This window comes from Cottoperca gobio, chromosome 16 (genome assembly GCF_900634415.1).
Source record: "Cottoperca gobio chromosome 16, fCotGob3.1, whole genome shotgun sequence".
Taxonomy (NCBI): Eukaryota; Metazoa; Chordata; class Actinopteri; order Perciformes; family Bovichtidae; genus Cottoperca; species Cottoperca gobio.
In genome coordinates, this window is record NC_041370.1 from 15,467,835 (window position 1) to 15,482,517 (window position 14,683).

General features: G+C 39.6%; 1 protein-coding gene across 2 annotated transcripts in view; it reads left to right on the forward strand.

The window, feature by feature from the left end:
• cdkal1 (CDK5 regulatory subunit associated protein 1-like 1) overlaps window positions 1-14,683 on the forward strand; it is a 227,723-nt gene that overhangs the window by 204,435 nt on the left and 8,605 nt on the right. For both annotated transcript variants that reach the window (XM_029450878.1, XM_029450879.1), the window contains 2 exons: window positions 3,959-4,042; window positions 7,535-7,699. In XM_029450878.1, the coding sequence (XP_029306738.1) occupies window positions 3,959-4,042; window positions 7,535-7,699 (249 nt within the window). The remainder of the gene's footprint in view (window positions 1-3,958; window positions 4,043-7,534; window positions 7,700-14,683) is intronic.

Here is a 14,683-nt window from a genome sequence, read left to right on the forward strand (position 1 = left end):
TGTGATTTGTGAGCAAGAAGGCATATCATATTCCACCATCGATGCGTGAGTTAGCAGGATGCAGTGAAAGTGTGTATATAGGAATCAAAGGTGGGGATAATGAATTCAAGAAATAGAAATAAAGATGAGTGGGTCAGAAATAAATTACAATGAGTGGGAGAAAAGAGATTAGCTTTGGTGTTGCAAAAGCCTTCAAGCCACTCCTTTAGGGGTACGGTTCACACACGGCTGTGTATTGGTCAAACACTGTGGTAAATTGTACTAATGATGAAAAGCTGAAAACAGATTGGGGAGGAAACAAAAAAAGACCCAGCACCATTTAATATAATGCAATCCATACAAATATAAGTACTTTGATGTAGATTGGCAAACATAATCACAATACATTACATTTACATTTTGAAGTTTCTGAATCTTAACTACAAAGGTTGAGTCTGACTGAATGCATAGCATTTTATAAATCATTTATTAAAGTTTAGTGTTCCCACTGATTGTTGTAAATTATGACACAGAACAATTAAGTGTGATTACATGTTTATAGCAAGATGTGAGAATACCTATAGCAAATGAGAACCGAGTTCAATTTAGCCCAGTCGCCATCATTGCTGTTTGATTGGTGTCACACTGTACAGTTCATCCGTGGACACGTTCCATTATTAACTTGATGCATTGACTGCTTTGCCTGGAGTCAAATGGATGATGTAAAAAAACCTCAACATTATGTTATATATATATATATATATCACTATATGGAATATCCCATCTTTACATGATGATTTAGTGTGAGCTTTAAAGGGAGTGAGCATGTAATGCACCACATTTTCAGAACAGGTTAAGGTAATGTAGTACTCTCTGTAGGCACATTCTGTGTGCTCGGCACTGTGGGTTTAAATGTGGCTGCCTTTGTATTAAGACCACAGTCATGCTGAAGGACATTCAAATGAATGGAATGTAACTTTTCTGTCAATTATATCCTACCTTTACCGTCTTTCTTTGTTCAGTATTGCCACAATGACACCACAGAAGGTGTATAGTTACCCGTCATTTGTTGTTTGTTTCCTTTGACACTGACTATTAGCTTCTTATAATTAATCCCAATGCGAAAGGCTGGCTGCTTTTCAGTCTGGTTGGCAACATAAGCCATGGGAAAGAAAAGAAAAAGGGGGGAAAAGAGGCCACAGATGCAGCGAGAAATTTTTCATGATGTTCAAGTGAATTGTTCCTTTATTTGTGACGCAGTTGAAAACAATTTATATCCACAGTTCTGGATTATCATTGTTATGACGTGGATTAATTATCAATTAAACTCATGATCCCACAAATCTGTAGTGGATCTGCTGTGTATCACGGGACGTTATTCTCTGGATGGCGGAGTAAATAAACGTCTGACTATGCAAAGACACACACATATGCACCTTGTTTGGTATTCTGTGACATATTTCAATAGATGGAGTAAATACAAATCTAAATGCAGACGCTCTCATATGCAGATATGCAAGCAAAGACCAACACATACATTGCATACAAATACATACTCACAGCTCATGGTGTGCTGCACAGAAGTGTGTGCATTTTCATTTACTGAATTCACGACATTCTCATATGAGTCGTTGGTCTATGCAGGGGTGTGTTCATGCATGATCATCCTCTTATTTCACAATTCAATCAACATATTAGGATATACCTTAATCCCAGATCATTGCTCCTCGCTGGTTGTTTAGGGGTGGATTAGGCATTATTAAGTCAGGCAGATTCATACAAATTCACATCATGCACATCTAGCTTTCAGTTCATCCAGATCTCTCTCCTGGTACACAGTGTGAGACTGAAAACCTCAAGTGGCTTTGATAAGGAGGAAAGCTAAATGACTCATGCTGACCATCCTGTACCCACATTTTAAAGAGCACACTGCTCTGCATGTTTGCTATAGAATTGAGAGTGAAATTTTCCATTAGTCAGCAGTTGATGGTAAACAGATTGATAAAAAAAAAAAAGACCAACCTCCTTTTTTACTTATATGTTCAATAAAGTGAAAATAGTCTTATTTGATCCTCGATTTTAGGCACACAGTAGAAACATCTGACTTCAATCCAAAGGAGCAAACAAAAGGCCCAAATCGAAAGTTTGCTCTCCTCTAATGGTGTTCAAAGGAATTTATTTTCCTCCTTCTTTTCCTGAAAATTGCTCTGTTTGCAGGAAACAGTGATTTATTTGGTCTCTTTTTAAGTCTGTCAGCATGCCTGTGCAGGTGCTGTATGTGTTGGAGCGGACACACACACTTACACACACACACAAAACCTAAGATCAGTAAAAAAAGGAAAAGGGGAGAAGAATGAGAGGGAGTAATAGTGGAAGGAAGAGAGGTATGAACAACAAAGAAAACGCCCCGAGATAGGAGAGAGGGATGGAAGCAAAACGATAAGGACGGGAAGGAGGGAGGAAAAGAACAGAGAAGATGAGTGTCTGCAAAAATGGAAACACCCTGAGCAATGTGTCAGAGCCATGACTTCTAAGACCCTGACATATTGCTAAGGAAATGATCAGTCAGCACAGTTTTTCAGTTCAGGGCTCATCACTGACTGACTGAGTTGAAAATGCAAATACTGCCCGTTGAGTGTACAGGACACTCTGTACTATATGTTGCCGATATTTAAAATCCATGTGGTTTATGCTCTGAGTTGCTGTCTGGGATGTAAACTTTCTGTGTTGGTTCCTTACATGACAAGATCATTGACATTTTAAACACACTTTGTTATTGCAAAATAAATGTGCTGTGTCTCACCTAGGGCATTGTTTTTGAGTTTATTTGAATGTTCAGAATTCACGACTGTGCATCAAGAGGGACACTTGAGGAGATGCATTAATTAGACTCTGTCCATCCACATGAGAAACTATATTTCCCTTTCCGTCTAAGTCGATCCTGAGGTGGTTTTATTCATGCCTGCAGTCTCAACAAACCTTTGTCCTTTTTTGAATCAACAACATTCTTTAACAAAAGAAAATTGAGTCCCTTACAACATTTCTTGATTGGGAGGCCTTGTTATAGTATTTTATTTTCTGATATCCTGAATAGTCTGTTTTTTGTAAGCATTTTAATTATATCTTGTGTAGCCTTGTGGGAATTTCTTATTTAGTTTTCTTTTTTGTAAGCACCTTAGTTGAATATTACTCACTGTACTCCCAGTCAAAGCACTCAAACTGAAGTGTGTCAGCAACCTTGATATTGTAATTAAATGGTGAACTGCACTAACAGAACACAAGAAAAACATGAAAGCGCAAAAAATGTATTGAATTGGGATCTTGATGAATAGAAGCATATTGTCGTGTGACCGAGGCAGCTTGCTTGTTTTCAATTAAACCGAAGTAGATACGCAGACCTTATGCTTGGCCTGTGTAACAAAAGCAGTGAACTTATAGCCAGTGCTTGCTTATGTACCATAGATACTCGAGTATTTACTGTACATACTGTAAAATAATTCACAAGGGTTTTTATATGGTCAAATTACATCAGTAGATGTGTGTCAACTAAATGATTGTATTTGTTTCATTATGCAATACAAATCCCTTACCCTTCTTATCAGTTGTTTTTAAGTAAATATATACCCTTTCGAACTAAAAGCACATCATCCGCAAGTAAACAACGTCACTTTTGACTGATGTTATCAGACTGAACCAACCAGAAAGAGATGCTGATGTAAAAAAAGAAAGTACAGAAGAGACGGAAGGAGAGTGCTAAATGATTACTAGGAATATTAATCCTGTTGCCTCGCTTAGCTTGTAGTTAGCATATGGCTGAGGACATGCACACACACACAGATGGCCACGTCTGTAGATCAAAACACATTTCCACAAACGCTGCATTAAAAGGCCGATGTTTCGTCAGTCAATAAATGTGTATGTGTTTGATATTTATTTTCTCTCCATCTCTCTCTCTCTCTCTCTCTCTCTCTCTGTGTAGGTCGGAGAGAGGCAGCATGTGTTGGTGACTGAGGAGTCATTTGATGCCCAATACTATGTGTCTCACAACAAGTTCTACGAACAGGTAAGATAACTGTTCAAATGCTTTAATAAATACCTTGTGTGCATACTCCATAGGGCCTATGTGGCTCTCACCAGCATAGTGTATGGGTTATATAGCACATTCACAACCACAATTTGTGAACACAGCAATTTAAAATATACTTAATGTGTATTCCACATATTCAAGCTACCAACAGGAACTTGGATAAATGACCGTACTGGTAGTGTTTCAGTTGTATTTATATATGCTGAAGGACGATTGAGCACACTGGATGTTTGTTGACACTTGTGCATCGGATGAATCCTAAAATAGTTTAGTTGGCCTACAGACTATATGCAACATCGAAAACATACAGTAAAAAAGCAGTAAATTAATCTGTGTTTGATGAGTTTTTTTTCCGTATGTGAAGCTAATCCAACCCTCCCTCATTTCCACACTTAGTAAATCAGGTCAGAAGCTTTGCTTTGCATGTCACAGAATACTCACAGCAGGTGACAGAATCTTAAGCTTGTATTGACTAAAGTAGGTTAGCTATAACATCACACACACTCACAAATACACACACACACACCCTGCGGTGGTCATGAGAGCATTTGGCGGATGATAGCGGCAGTACTTTCAGCTTTTTTTTACTGTACTAACATTAAGGTCAGCCCTAAAGACATGAACATTCCATCGTACACACACACACAGCTGTTCACATGCACACACACACTCGCATGGCTTCAAAGACCCTCTCTCAACCTGTGAAAAATTCACTTTAAAACATCTTCAAATAAATCAATTTCCTCCTGCTTTAACCATCATCAGAAACATGTTTGAAGTTATGCTTTTTATTAGCAGGGAGGGCAGGGGATGGTAATAATTTTTCCTCCCTTCCACTTTCCTCTCCTCCCCTCCTCTCCTCCTCCTTTGCACCTCCTTCTGCAGGCTATAAACTAAAGTTACAAGTGTCACTCGGTTCATGTGTGTGCTGTGTAGTGCACGCTCCTTCATGCATGTGTGCATATGTAGGAATGCATGTCATCTGTGTCAGTTGACTGTACTCAAGAGGAAAGCACCTTGATATATTTGATGTTTTTCCTCCCCTATTTTTTTGGACATTAAGTATTTGGCATGTACTCCTAAATCACTGAAAAAAGAACATGAAAACACTATGTACCAATATGTTCCTGAATCTGTCCCCCAAGAGATACAGCCCTGTATCCTGTGTACTGTATGTCTACATCCACAGGACACACACATGAGGCTGTATACACATTACAGAAGTCTGACTCACATTAGAAGTTGAATTCTGAAAATATCCGGTCATTTTTCCTCACTTGTATATATATTTATGTGTATATAAATATATATATATATATATATATATATAGAGAGAGAGAGAGAGAGAGAGAGAGAGAGAGAGAGAGAGAGAGAGAGAGAGAGAGAGAGAGAGAGAGAGAGAGAGAGAGAGAGAGAGAGAGAGAGAGAGAGAGAGAGAGAGATCTATAGATACATATACAAGTGAGGAATAAGGACTATATATGATAGCTAAGAACTCATTATTTATTTTTGGTGCTATAATGTCATCTCACTTTAAACTAAAAGGTTAAACTTCACTGTACATCTCTCTGGATAACAATTTCCCAAAGATTTAATAAAAAGGAAATAATTTAGAGAAAGAGAATAGCAAAATAGAGCATTTCAGTTGGGAGGATTGGGTAAGATAAGGGCAAAATATAGGGAAGTCAAGTATCAGGACAGAAGTGAAGAGAGTAGTGGGATCAGAGAAAGGGGACTGAAGGAGGGGGAGAGGGGGTGGATGCGTGGGTGGAGGGAAGTGGGGAATAAGGTAGAGAGAGGTGTAAGTGTGAACAAATGGCCTCGTTTCACGTTTACACCATCAGATGGATATCTATCCTGACGGGTTATAATAGGCACCCATCCCACCTGTGCGTGTGTGTGTGTGTCTGTTAGTGGCTGTGAGGAAGTAGGTGGGGGTGTTTCCAATGAAATCGGACAAGGTCTTTCATCATTTAATCACCCTGTAATGGGCCTCAAATGACCCTCACCTACACACACACACACACACACACACACACACACACACACACACACACACACACACACACACACACCTTCCTCCCCCACAGCCCTGCTGTTTTACTTCTCTGCTCTCAGCCTGGTTGCCAGCTACTCACACACATATACACACGCACCCTCACAGCGTGCAGGTGTATTGATTTAGGCAAGTGTGGCACTGGCTGCGTGTCTGTCCGGCCTGTTCTCTGTCTTCTATCATATTCCACCAGCTGGATAAAGACTGACAGATTAACAGTGAGCCAGGCCGACTCCTGCCACCACAGCAGTAGCGCTCCCATCAACAGTTCACATCCGATTCTCTGCCCAGTCAGTAGCTTAGCCCTGCAGAGTCGTGTAATGGTTAGACAGACCACCAGATGATCTGAGTCAGCATGCACCTACCCTCCTGAAGTGTACCTGGGCAAGACGGTGAATCCTCAGCAACTCCAAGGTTGATATTCTGCTGCTGAGTCTGTAGAGATGAACAAATTATCACAGTATTATCAATATTATTAAATTATTAGACATTGCATTTGCAGTTTGTTTATTATTTGATAACTGTTTCCTAAAGAAAGTTGTTATTGCAGTGTCAGATAGTTATCCATAAATGCTCAGCCTTGTTCATGTCTGCATGTATTCAGGAAGGATCACAGGGTTAAATGGGGAACCTTCTTCTTTCACTTGGGAAATAGAATAAATCATACGATGCTATCAAAGAAGACCCTTACCTAAGTTTTGACTCCGATTGTAAATCCCAGCAATAACTGCAGCACCAATCATTCTATTAGTGTTTACAAGAGAGATTGAATCTGAAGCAAGAGCTGTCAAAAAGAAGTAAATCAATACAGCATACATCGTTGTTAACTTTGTGCTGAGTTTAGAAATAGTTTTGAAAGAAAAAGCATTTGCATATGATCTTTATTTACAGGATTAAATCATTAAGAACAAATTCCATTTCACACTAGGCCGTAATTAGAACTCTTTGTTTTCTCTTCCTTCCTGCTGTGATCAGCCGAGATTTATAGTTGCCATGGTGAAATAATAAGACAAGCCAGCAAATCCCAGTGGTTTATTTCACAGCTGTTGCCGTAGTTTTTGACCTTGAGGGCTTCCATAAATGGAACTGAAAACACTCAGCCCTGTGCTTTTTTGTAAGCAAGCAGGGACTCGCTAAATAACAATGTGGGGGAGCATTGGGGAAAACAGTTTTGAGCGGCGGTTAATTGAAAATGTAATTGACAGATGTGGAAAGAATATGCAGATGATTTGTTATTTGGTGGAATGCATGGTTTTAAATGTCTTTCTAGGTGAATGATGGCAAGTTGCTATATCTCACCTCTGGACACTAGAATACAATCACTGTTTAATGAATGAAATCCCAGTTGTTGAATCATGATTCCTTGTGGTTCTTTTTATGATCAGTTCTAATGATTGGTTCCTGGTTTGTAGGTGCTGGTGCCTAAGAGGGCTGAGTTCAAAGGGAAGATGATCGAGGTGGACATCTACGAGGCAGGAAAACACTTCTTGAAAGGCAGACCAGTAGAAGACAGTAAGCCCTTCACTCCCTCCATTGCCTCACCGCTTCAGAAAGGAGAGGTGTCTGGCCTCGTGCAGGTAAAAACACGCAAAACACCTGCTTACTACACGCCTCAAATCACATTGTTGTCTCAATTTAATACTACAGCACAGTAAATCAAACTGACATCAAAGCAAATGCCCACAAACAAATGCATGTACTATATGTAAGCACAGTCATCACTTCACGGCTGCACTAAGGAATATTAATTATAGTAGCATACACCTTAAAATAGAATTTACTTGGTGGTTGACATAAAAAGGAAAACCCAATAAATTACACGGAGCGTGGAGATGGACTTAATGTCAAGAATAATTCAAATTAAATCTAGTCAGGTAAGTATATGGAAGGGACACTTGAAAGAAAAGGGAATCCCAAGTAATGTAGGTGCACATACATCCTTTACAGCATTTCTACACTATACAACACGTTTACTCAGAACAGATGAGTATTGTTCACATCCAATCTCTGCATGCATATGTAAAGATAAGATACAATATGGTTTGAAGTCTATTCTATTCAGCTGTACATTTATATTAATTGAATCATTTGGTACATTAATGTTTACAATTTAAGTAACTGGTTTAAAACAACAACTTAGAAGGGTACTCGGAGAGCACAGACATTCACCAAGGACATGCCCCGTGCCATTGCCGTCTCGCAATTTTAACAAAACTGAAAAACTATTTGTGTATCCGCTCAGTGATTTACATCCACTCAAAAATGTAATGGGTTCATACTTCACCCACTTTACACCACTCTACCAAGTTTCATGAAAATGGGGCCAGTATTGTTTCTGTAATCCCGCTGATAAACTCCTTGGCGAAGGTAATTGAACATCATTCTTGAATTTGTATTGAAGTACTGAATCAGAAATGACCTAGAAAATACTGCCACACCAACAAGAGTTAGCAAGGGCAGCAATATGCAGAATTTCTTTGACGGATGGACTTACTTTTGATATATTTGTGTATTGGGTGGTTTCATTGGTTCCCAAGTCAGTGTGATCCATCTAGATAAGCATTTAACGCAAAGTGTTTTTGTGCGCATATTGTTGTAACTAAAATAGCGTATGACTTCAGCTATTCTCTTTAGTCAGAGTGATTTAGTGGCCGGGGCGCTCAGGAACTAGTTTTAGCTACTAGCGTTATTCACCTTTGGTTGTTTGTTGCTCTCTGTAACTTTTACAGTCGATGCATAAATTCCAAGCTTGCAGTCATTTCAATTTAATTTCACGCTGAATTGTTAATGCATCTGAGTTTGTCTATCGATGTAGCCATATCTCTGACTCTTTTATCAATTTGTTACACCTCTAATATTAGTCATTTTGTCTTGATGAAATTAGTGAAGAGTTCAGTAGCAAATTTAAATCAGTTGCCCATGTAGTGTGTGTACAGTATGAGTACATGTGTCTGCCAGAAGTGTACTCGTCTTTTTCATCTAATAAGAGGACTTATCCTACATCTGTCAGGCACTCGCAGTGTGTTATGTCCTAATCAAAACCATAAAAGTTGTGTTTACAACACGCTGTTCAAATTGTGTTCAGTCAGCAAATGAATAACGGTTGTGTGTGTCCACATTTTTAATCCATTCTCGCTTCTACAGTTTGTGGGAAAGCCCAAGTGTATTAGGCGTGAGATAAGTAATTTAAGATAAGCTGTGGCTGGCTAAACTTTCCTCAGTCTTCCTTTCCACCATACACACACACACACACACACACACACACACACACACACACACACACACACACACACACACACCATGTTAATGTATCTGTTTCACTGCATGTTATTTTTCACTCTGACTAGCTGGAGCTTATAGCTCAGGACATGGAGTCACAGAGCAGAATATGATACACTTTCTAATTTCACACTCCATCAGCCTTTACTGCCAGAAAGAGAGGGAGGGGAATAAAGGAACAGACAGAGACATGAGAGAGAGAGGGGGGGGGGGGGACACTGATGAAGAGGAAAGCAAGCAGAGAGAGAGGGAAATGGATGGCAGAGAATGAAATATAAAAAAAAAGAAAAATAAAGGTTTCTCAGCAAGCCAAGCGACACGTCACTCTGCAATGAAAAGTTCGGCAGTGGGGAATAAACCTTGTAAAACTAGTTGCCTCATAAAATCTGCAGCCCATCCAACACACAAGCTTTCCCCCCACTTACTGTGCTCCTCACTCGCACTTTAAACATTCTTTGACACGCACAAACATCACACTCCATATAATGTTATGTACACTTTGTTTCTCACACACTAACGTACACTGTGTCTGGTCCTTATCCTGTAAATACCTTTGTCTGGATATTACCCGTCCCAAGGTCTAAATGTGTCTCAGGAGGTTTTTTCAAAGGACAATGGAGGTAAAGTCATCATCACCATCATCAATGTGCTCCAGAAGAGAATGTATGTAGAAGTCTAGAGTTTAACAGAGGGAGAAATGAGTGTCTTTGTTATTTATGTTTGGGCAATCACAGGATAAGTAAGTCATAACAACAGGTTAGAGCATTGGAGGAAGTGCTAAATGAATAGAGCCAAAAGTACAGAATGAGAAAGAAATGTAAGCCAACATACAGATAGAGAGACAGACTTAGAGATCGAGTGGTAGATCAGTGTATGTGTTGTAATACAGTGGTCTATCTGGATTTGCAAAGAAGATAATTAATGCTCATCTCTGCTGTCCACAGCACATTGGTAATTAACATATTGTTATATTAAGTGATCTCCAGTGATGCTGCTGATGATCTGTAACCCATAGTCCTTATGGCCAGCAATGTCAGCTCTTAATGTCAGCAGTGGCACTGGAGCACAGTGCTAATAGATAAGTGACCTAATGGCTTGGAAACACAGCAGTATGTGCAAGCTCCACACACACACACACTTGTAGTACAGCCCTCTGGTATATGTGATGTCCTTGACAGCCATGTATTTAGTATCTGTATTCACTATTATTATTGTAAGTGAACAGTTTTGATTGAAAATATGCATGCACACACATGCATTCAGTACTATCTGGCACCAACATAACCATGTATACATGCATATTTAAGGGTTTGCACTCGTGCACACAGACACTGGTGGCTGGCCTATACATATTTGAAGACCATCTTTTTTGTTTCTTTAAATCTCTGCGCGAGTCCACCACACACTACTGAGCTGAATGTGTATGTGAGATGAATGAATGGTTAGAGAAAGGCAGATAGATGCTCACCCCCATGTCTTGCAGCAGAGTCTATAATTACAGGCTTTTGGCAGCGAGCAAGAGAAAAACAGAAGAATAAAGGACCGGGAGGAGAGAGATTGCATGATGAGGTGCAATGATAGCTGAGTAGCTGATAGAAGGACGTAGTCGGAGCTTTGTCATTTCATCTAAGATACAGAGGAGCGTGGTAAGAAAAAGAGAGTGGCAGATAAGTGGACGATTGGATAGGCAGAGGAACCCACTAAGGTCTGTAATGTCCATTTGTCGAAAAAGGAACAAAGTGAGAACTCTATAATTTCTGAGATGGAGAGAGAGAGATGATTGCACACCAGCCAGCATCCATACTGGAGTGTGAGAATAAAGCAACATGGCCGGATGGATAGATGGGTGGATTTATGGCATGTGAAAGCTTGTGTGGATGTCTGTGGAAGGATGACCCTAAGAGGTGGACAGATAGATATGGATGTGATGACTTAGATGCACACTGATGGATGAGCAGAAGAATGAATGCATGGATGTGTGAATATATAGACATGTACTGGGATTATAGCTGGATGGGTGAATATTGAGGATGGATTCATAATGATCTACTGGTACACAGCTCTTTGTCCGTGTGCAGCCCAAGATGTGTTCCTTTGTCCGATGTGACATGTTTATTAAAGGGCCTTGGTGTTTTTGCCATTTCATTTCATAGAACAAGACCAAGGTTTCAGAGAGAGAAAAATTTGCTTTTTATTTGACACGGATGACATCCTTTCTTCTGTTTCTCACTCTCTCTCTATCTCTCCACATGTCAGCCCTTCATTCACAGAAACAGCACTTTTCGCAGAAGGGAAAGGACAATAATGAGTCTTTTAGTGGGACACAATAGCAGAGAAAGCACTCAACAGCATGGTGGAGGAAAGAAAAGGAGAAAGTATCTTCAGCAGTCCTCATCCTCAGATGAAATCAAATGATAGAAGAGGAGGGGGGAGGCCAAAAAATGAAACAAGAGTGAAAGAGAGGAGGGAGAGCAAGGTAGACGGAGATATCAGGAGACAAAAAAGCAGCTTGAGTGCCACCCAATAATCAGCTCTTTTCACAGCATACTTTCTCAAGGAGACCGAGAGAATAGGAGGAAGAAAACGGCTCTGCACCTTCCACAAGACAGCAAATTGACAGTTGGTATGAAAGACAGAATAGAAAAGGGAGAGAGCTTGGAGAGAGATCGAAATGGAGGAATACAAGTAGTGAACAATGTCCCTCCATGACCACAAATGGGAGAAAAACAAAAAATGGAGGTGAATGAATGAATGAATCTTTGCTTCAGTATTACATTTATTTTTCCTCTTACCTGGGGCTGGTATTCTTTCTAGCCTTCTTTGTGTTTTTCTTTCTACCTCTGTTTCTTTCTTTCATTGTGTTTTTCTTTCTATTTGTGCCAGTCCATCCATCCCGTGTGTGTATTTAACTCGTTTGGTGTAAATGGACGGCAAAACAAATATAAAGACACACATTGCGTGGATGTGGTCAATTTATAATTGTATCTTTGTATATTCTAGTACAGGCTGAGTGGGTGGGATTGCTGCTGTTTTGCATCATAATGCTTACAGTACATTTACACAGACACACAATAACATACACTTCAAGTTCATTGGTAAAGCAAAGTTTATACACACATTTATGCACACACATTTATGCCGATGCACAGTCCCCCCTGGTGTGCATGGCAGACTCCTACTAGCCGCAGGCTATATGAGACACAGGCTGTACACACAAAATCATCATGTCGACAAAACACACAGGCGCCAAACAGGAACATACACACACAGGCATACCACTCAAACAAAAACCTGTATCTCAACCCAAACAATTAAAACCGCTCTGTGTTGACATGCAACTGTAATAGATTGTTGCTTTGATGTTGCGTTATGCGCACATCATGTTCTCATCTGTATTGTCAGGAAAAGAACAAAACTCAAAGATTAGACTAATCCTCTCAAATCTTTTTCTTTTTATTGTTATTGTTTCAAATGTCAAAAGGTTTTGCTTGGCCTTTGCATGACTTTGTTTACTCTAGTAGCAAATAATTTGTTTTTCCTTCAAAACAGCAGGCGTAGCTATTTTAAGCATTTCATTTAGCATGTCAAATTGTATTACATGGCCTGAGCTTTGTGTATACTTCAAGAACCAAAGTCACAGTAACAAAGGATGTTAAGCCATCAAAATATCAGTCTATTTTTAGAATTCTTACCTAACGTGTCAAGTAGCATTACGCAGCCTCGCTCTATTTTGTTTATTTAAAATGTCAGAGGATTTAAAATGCCCCTCGCGCTGAGTTTACTTTCAAACCACAGATGGAAGATGTAAAAAGCAAAGCACTTAGCCAAAAACTGTTTGGGGAAAATATGTTTAGTTATTGAGCAATCAGGTTTTGGGCCTTTTTCTTCCATGTTATCGTAAAAATAGACTTACCCCAGAACAAACTCCTGAGCAATGTTCTTCAGTAGATGAGTCATCCCTGGGTTTCAATTTTATTTCAAATATTAAACTCAACATGCTGTTTCAACAGAATTACAGTTGTAGTTTTGTCGAAGTATGTCTCTCAGACTTGGCTTTTTGGCCTATGCTGGACTTGGGTGCCTAATTGTATAAGCATTTGAGTTCGGTCCCACATGACAGGAGCAGCCCTGCTAATCTCTCAGACATACCCTAAATCTCAGCTGCATGAGCTTGAGGGGTTTAGCATTATATCCCTTCTGCTGTTTTACTACACATTTGTGTTACTTATTAGGCATCTCCCTGCACTAATGTGTGGCTGAATTAGGCCCAGACTTCAGTGGAAGTTCTGGTCTCTTAAAACCTCTACATCCAGTCATCAGTTTAATGATTGTAGGCAGTTTATGTAGGCTTTCACTTTGCTCCCTTACATGTGTTTCAGTGATGGATCCACCTGTAAAAAGTAATCTGCCCTCTTTAATCCCAGGAAAACACCTCATTACTTAATCATCAGAGACACTTAATGTAATGGTGTATTGTATTATATCAAATTAATCTGAAATATGTCCTTGGTTGTCTAACAACCACCTCAGGCCTCTTCCTTCGTAACATGAGACATCTTTTTTCTGTGTAAAGAGTCATATATACTGCAGTGCCACATTTACTTGTAGTCTGACTTGTGTGTGTAAGTACAGTAGATTGTAAGCTTGAATGCCTTCTCCATATCATACTGACCTTTTTTTGTCCACCAAGTATGTGTGTTTGGGGGTGTGTGTCTGCACGTTATGTCCATGTGAGGTCTGTATACCTTTTTCCAGTGCCTGAAAGTATCTTCTGTCTGTAATTGTGCCTGCCATGTGTTTGACACATACATGCACATGTAACACCTCACTATACACACATGTAGTGTTTTTCTGTTTTTAATTACTGTGCCTGTAAATCTATTTCCAAGGTAAAACCTAATACATATTTTGTGTGTGTGTGTGTGTGTTAATAAGTATAGAGGATATTTGTTTATGTTGATGATAGTCAGATATATAGATAAGTACAGTATATGCTGTAATATACACAATACATGCATCAAGTTCTAGATCGTGTGTGTGTGTGTGTGTGTGTGTGTGTGTGTGTGTGTAAGAGAGGGAGAGAGAGAGCTATGTTAATCAGGCTTATGCCTATAGAAAGCAGCTGTCTATCAACTGGTTGATGCTGCTCGTTTGGTAATGCTCTGGTGAGTTTCGCAGATGGCGTCAGAGGAAGCCATGAGTGAGCAGGGTGACTAGTAGCTTTAATGATGTTTTGGGTTTTTCTTATGCAGCGGGTATCACTGTTATTGAGTGAAGGCAGG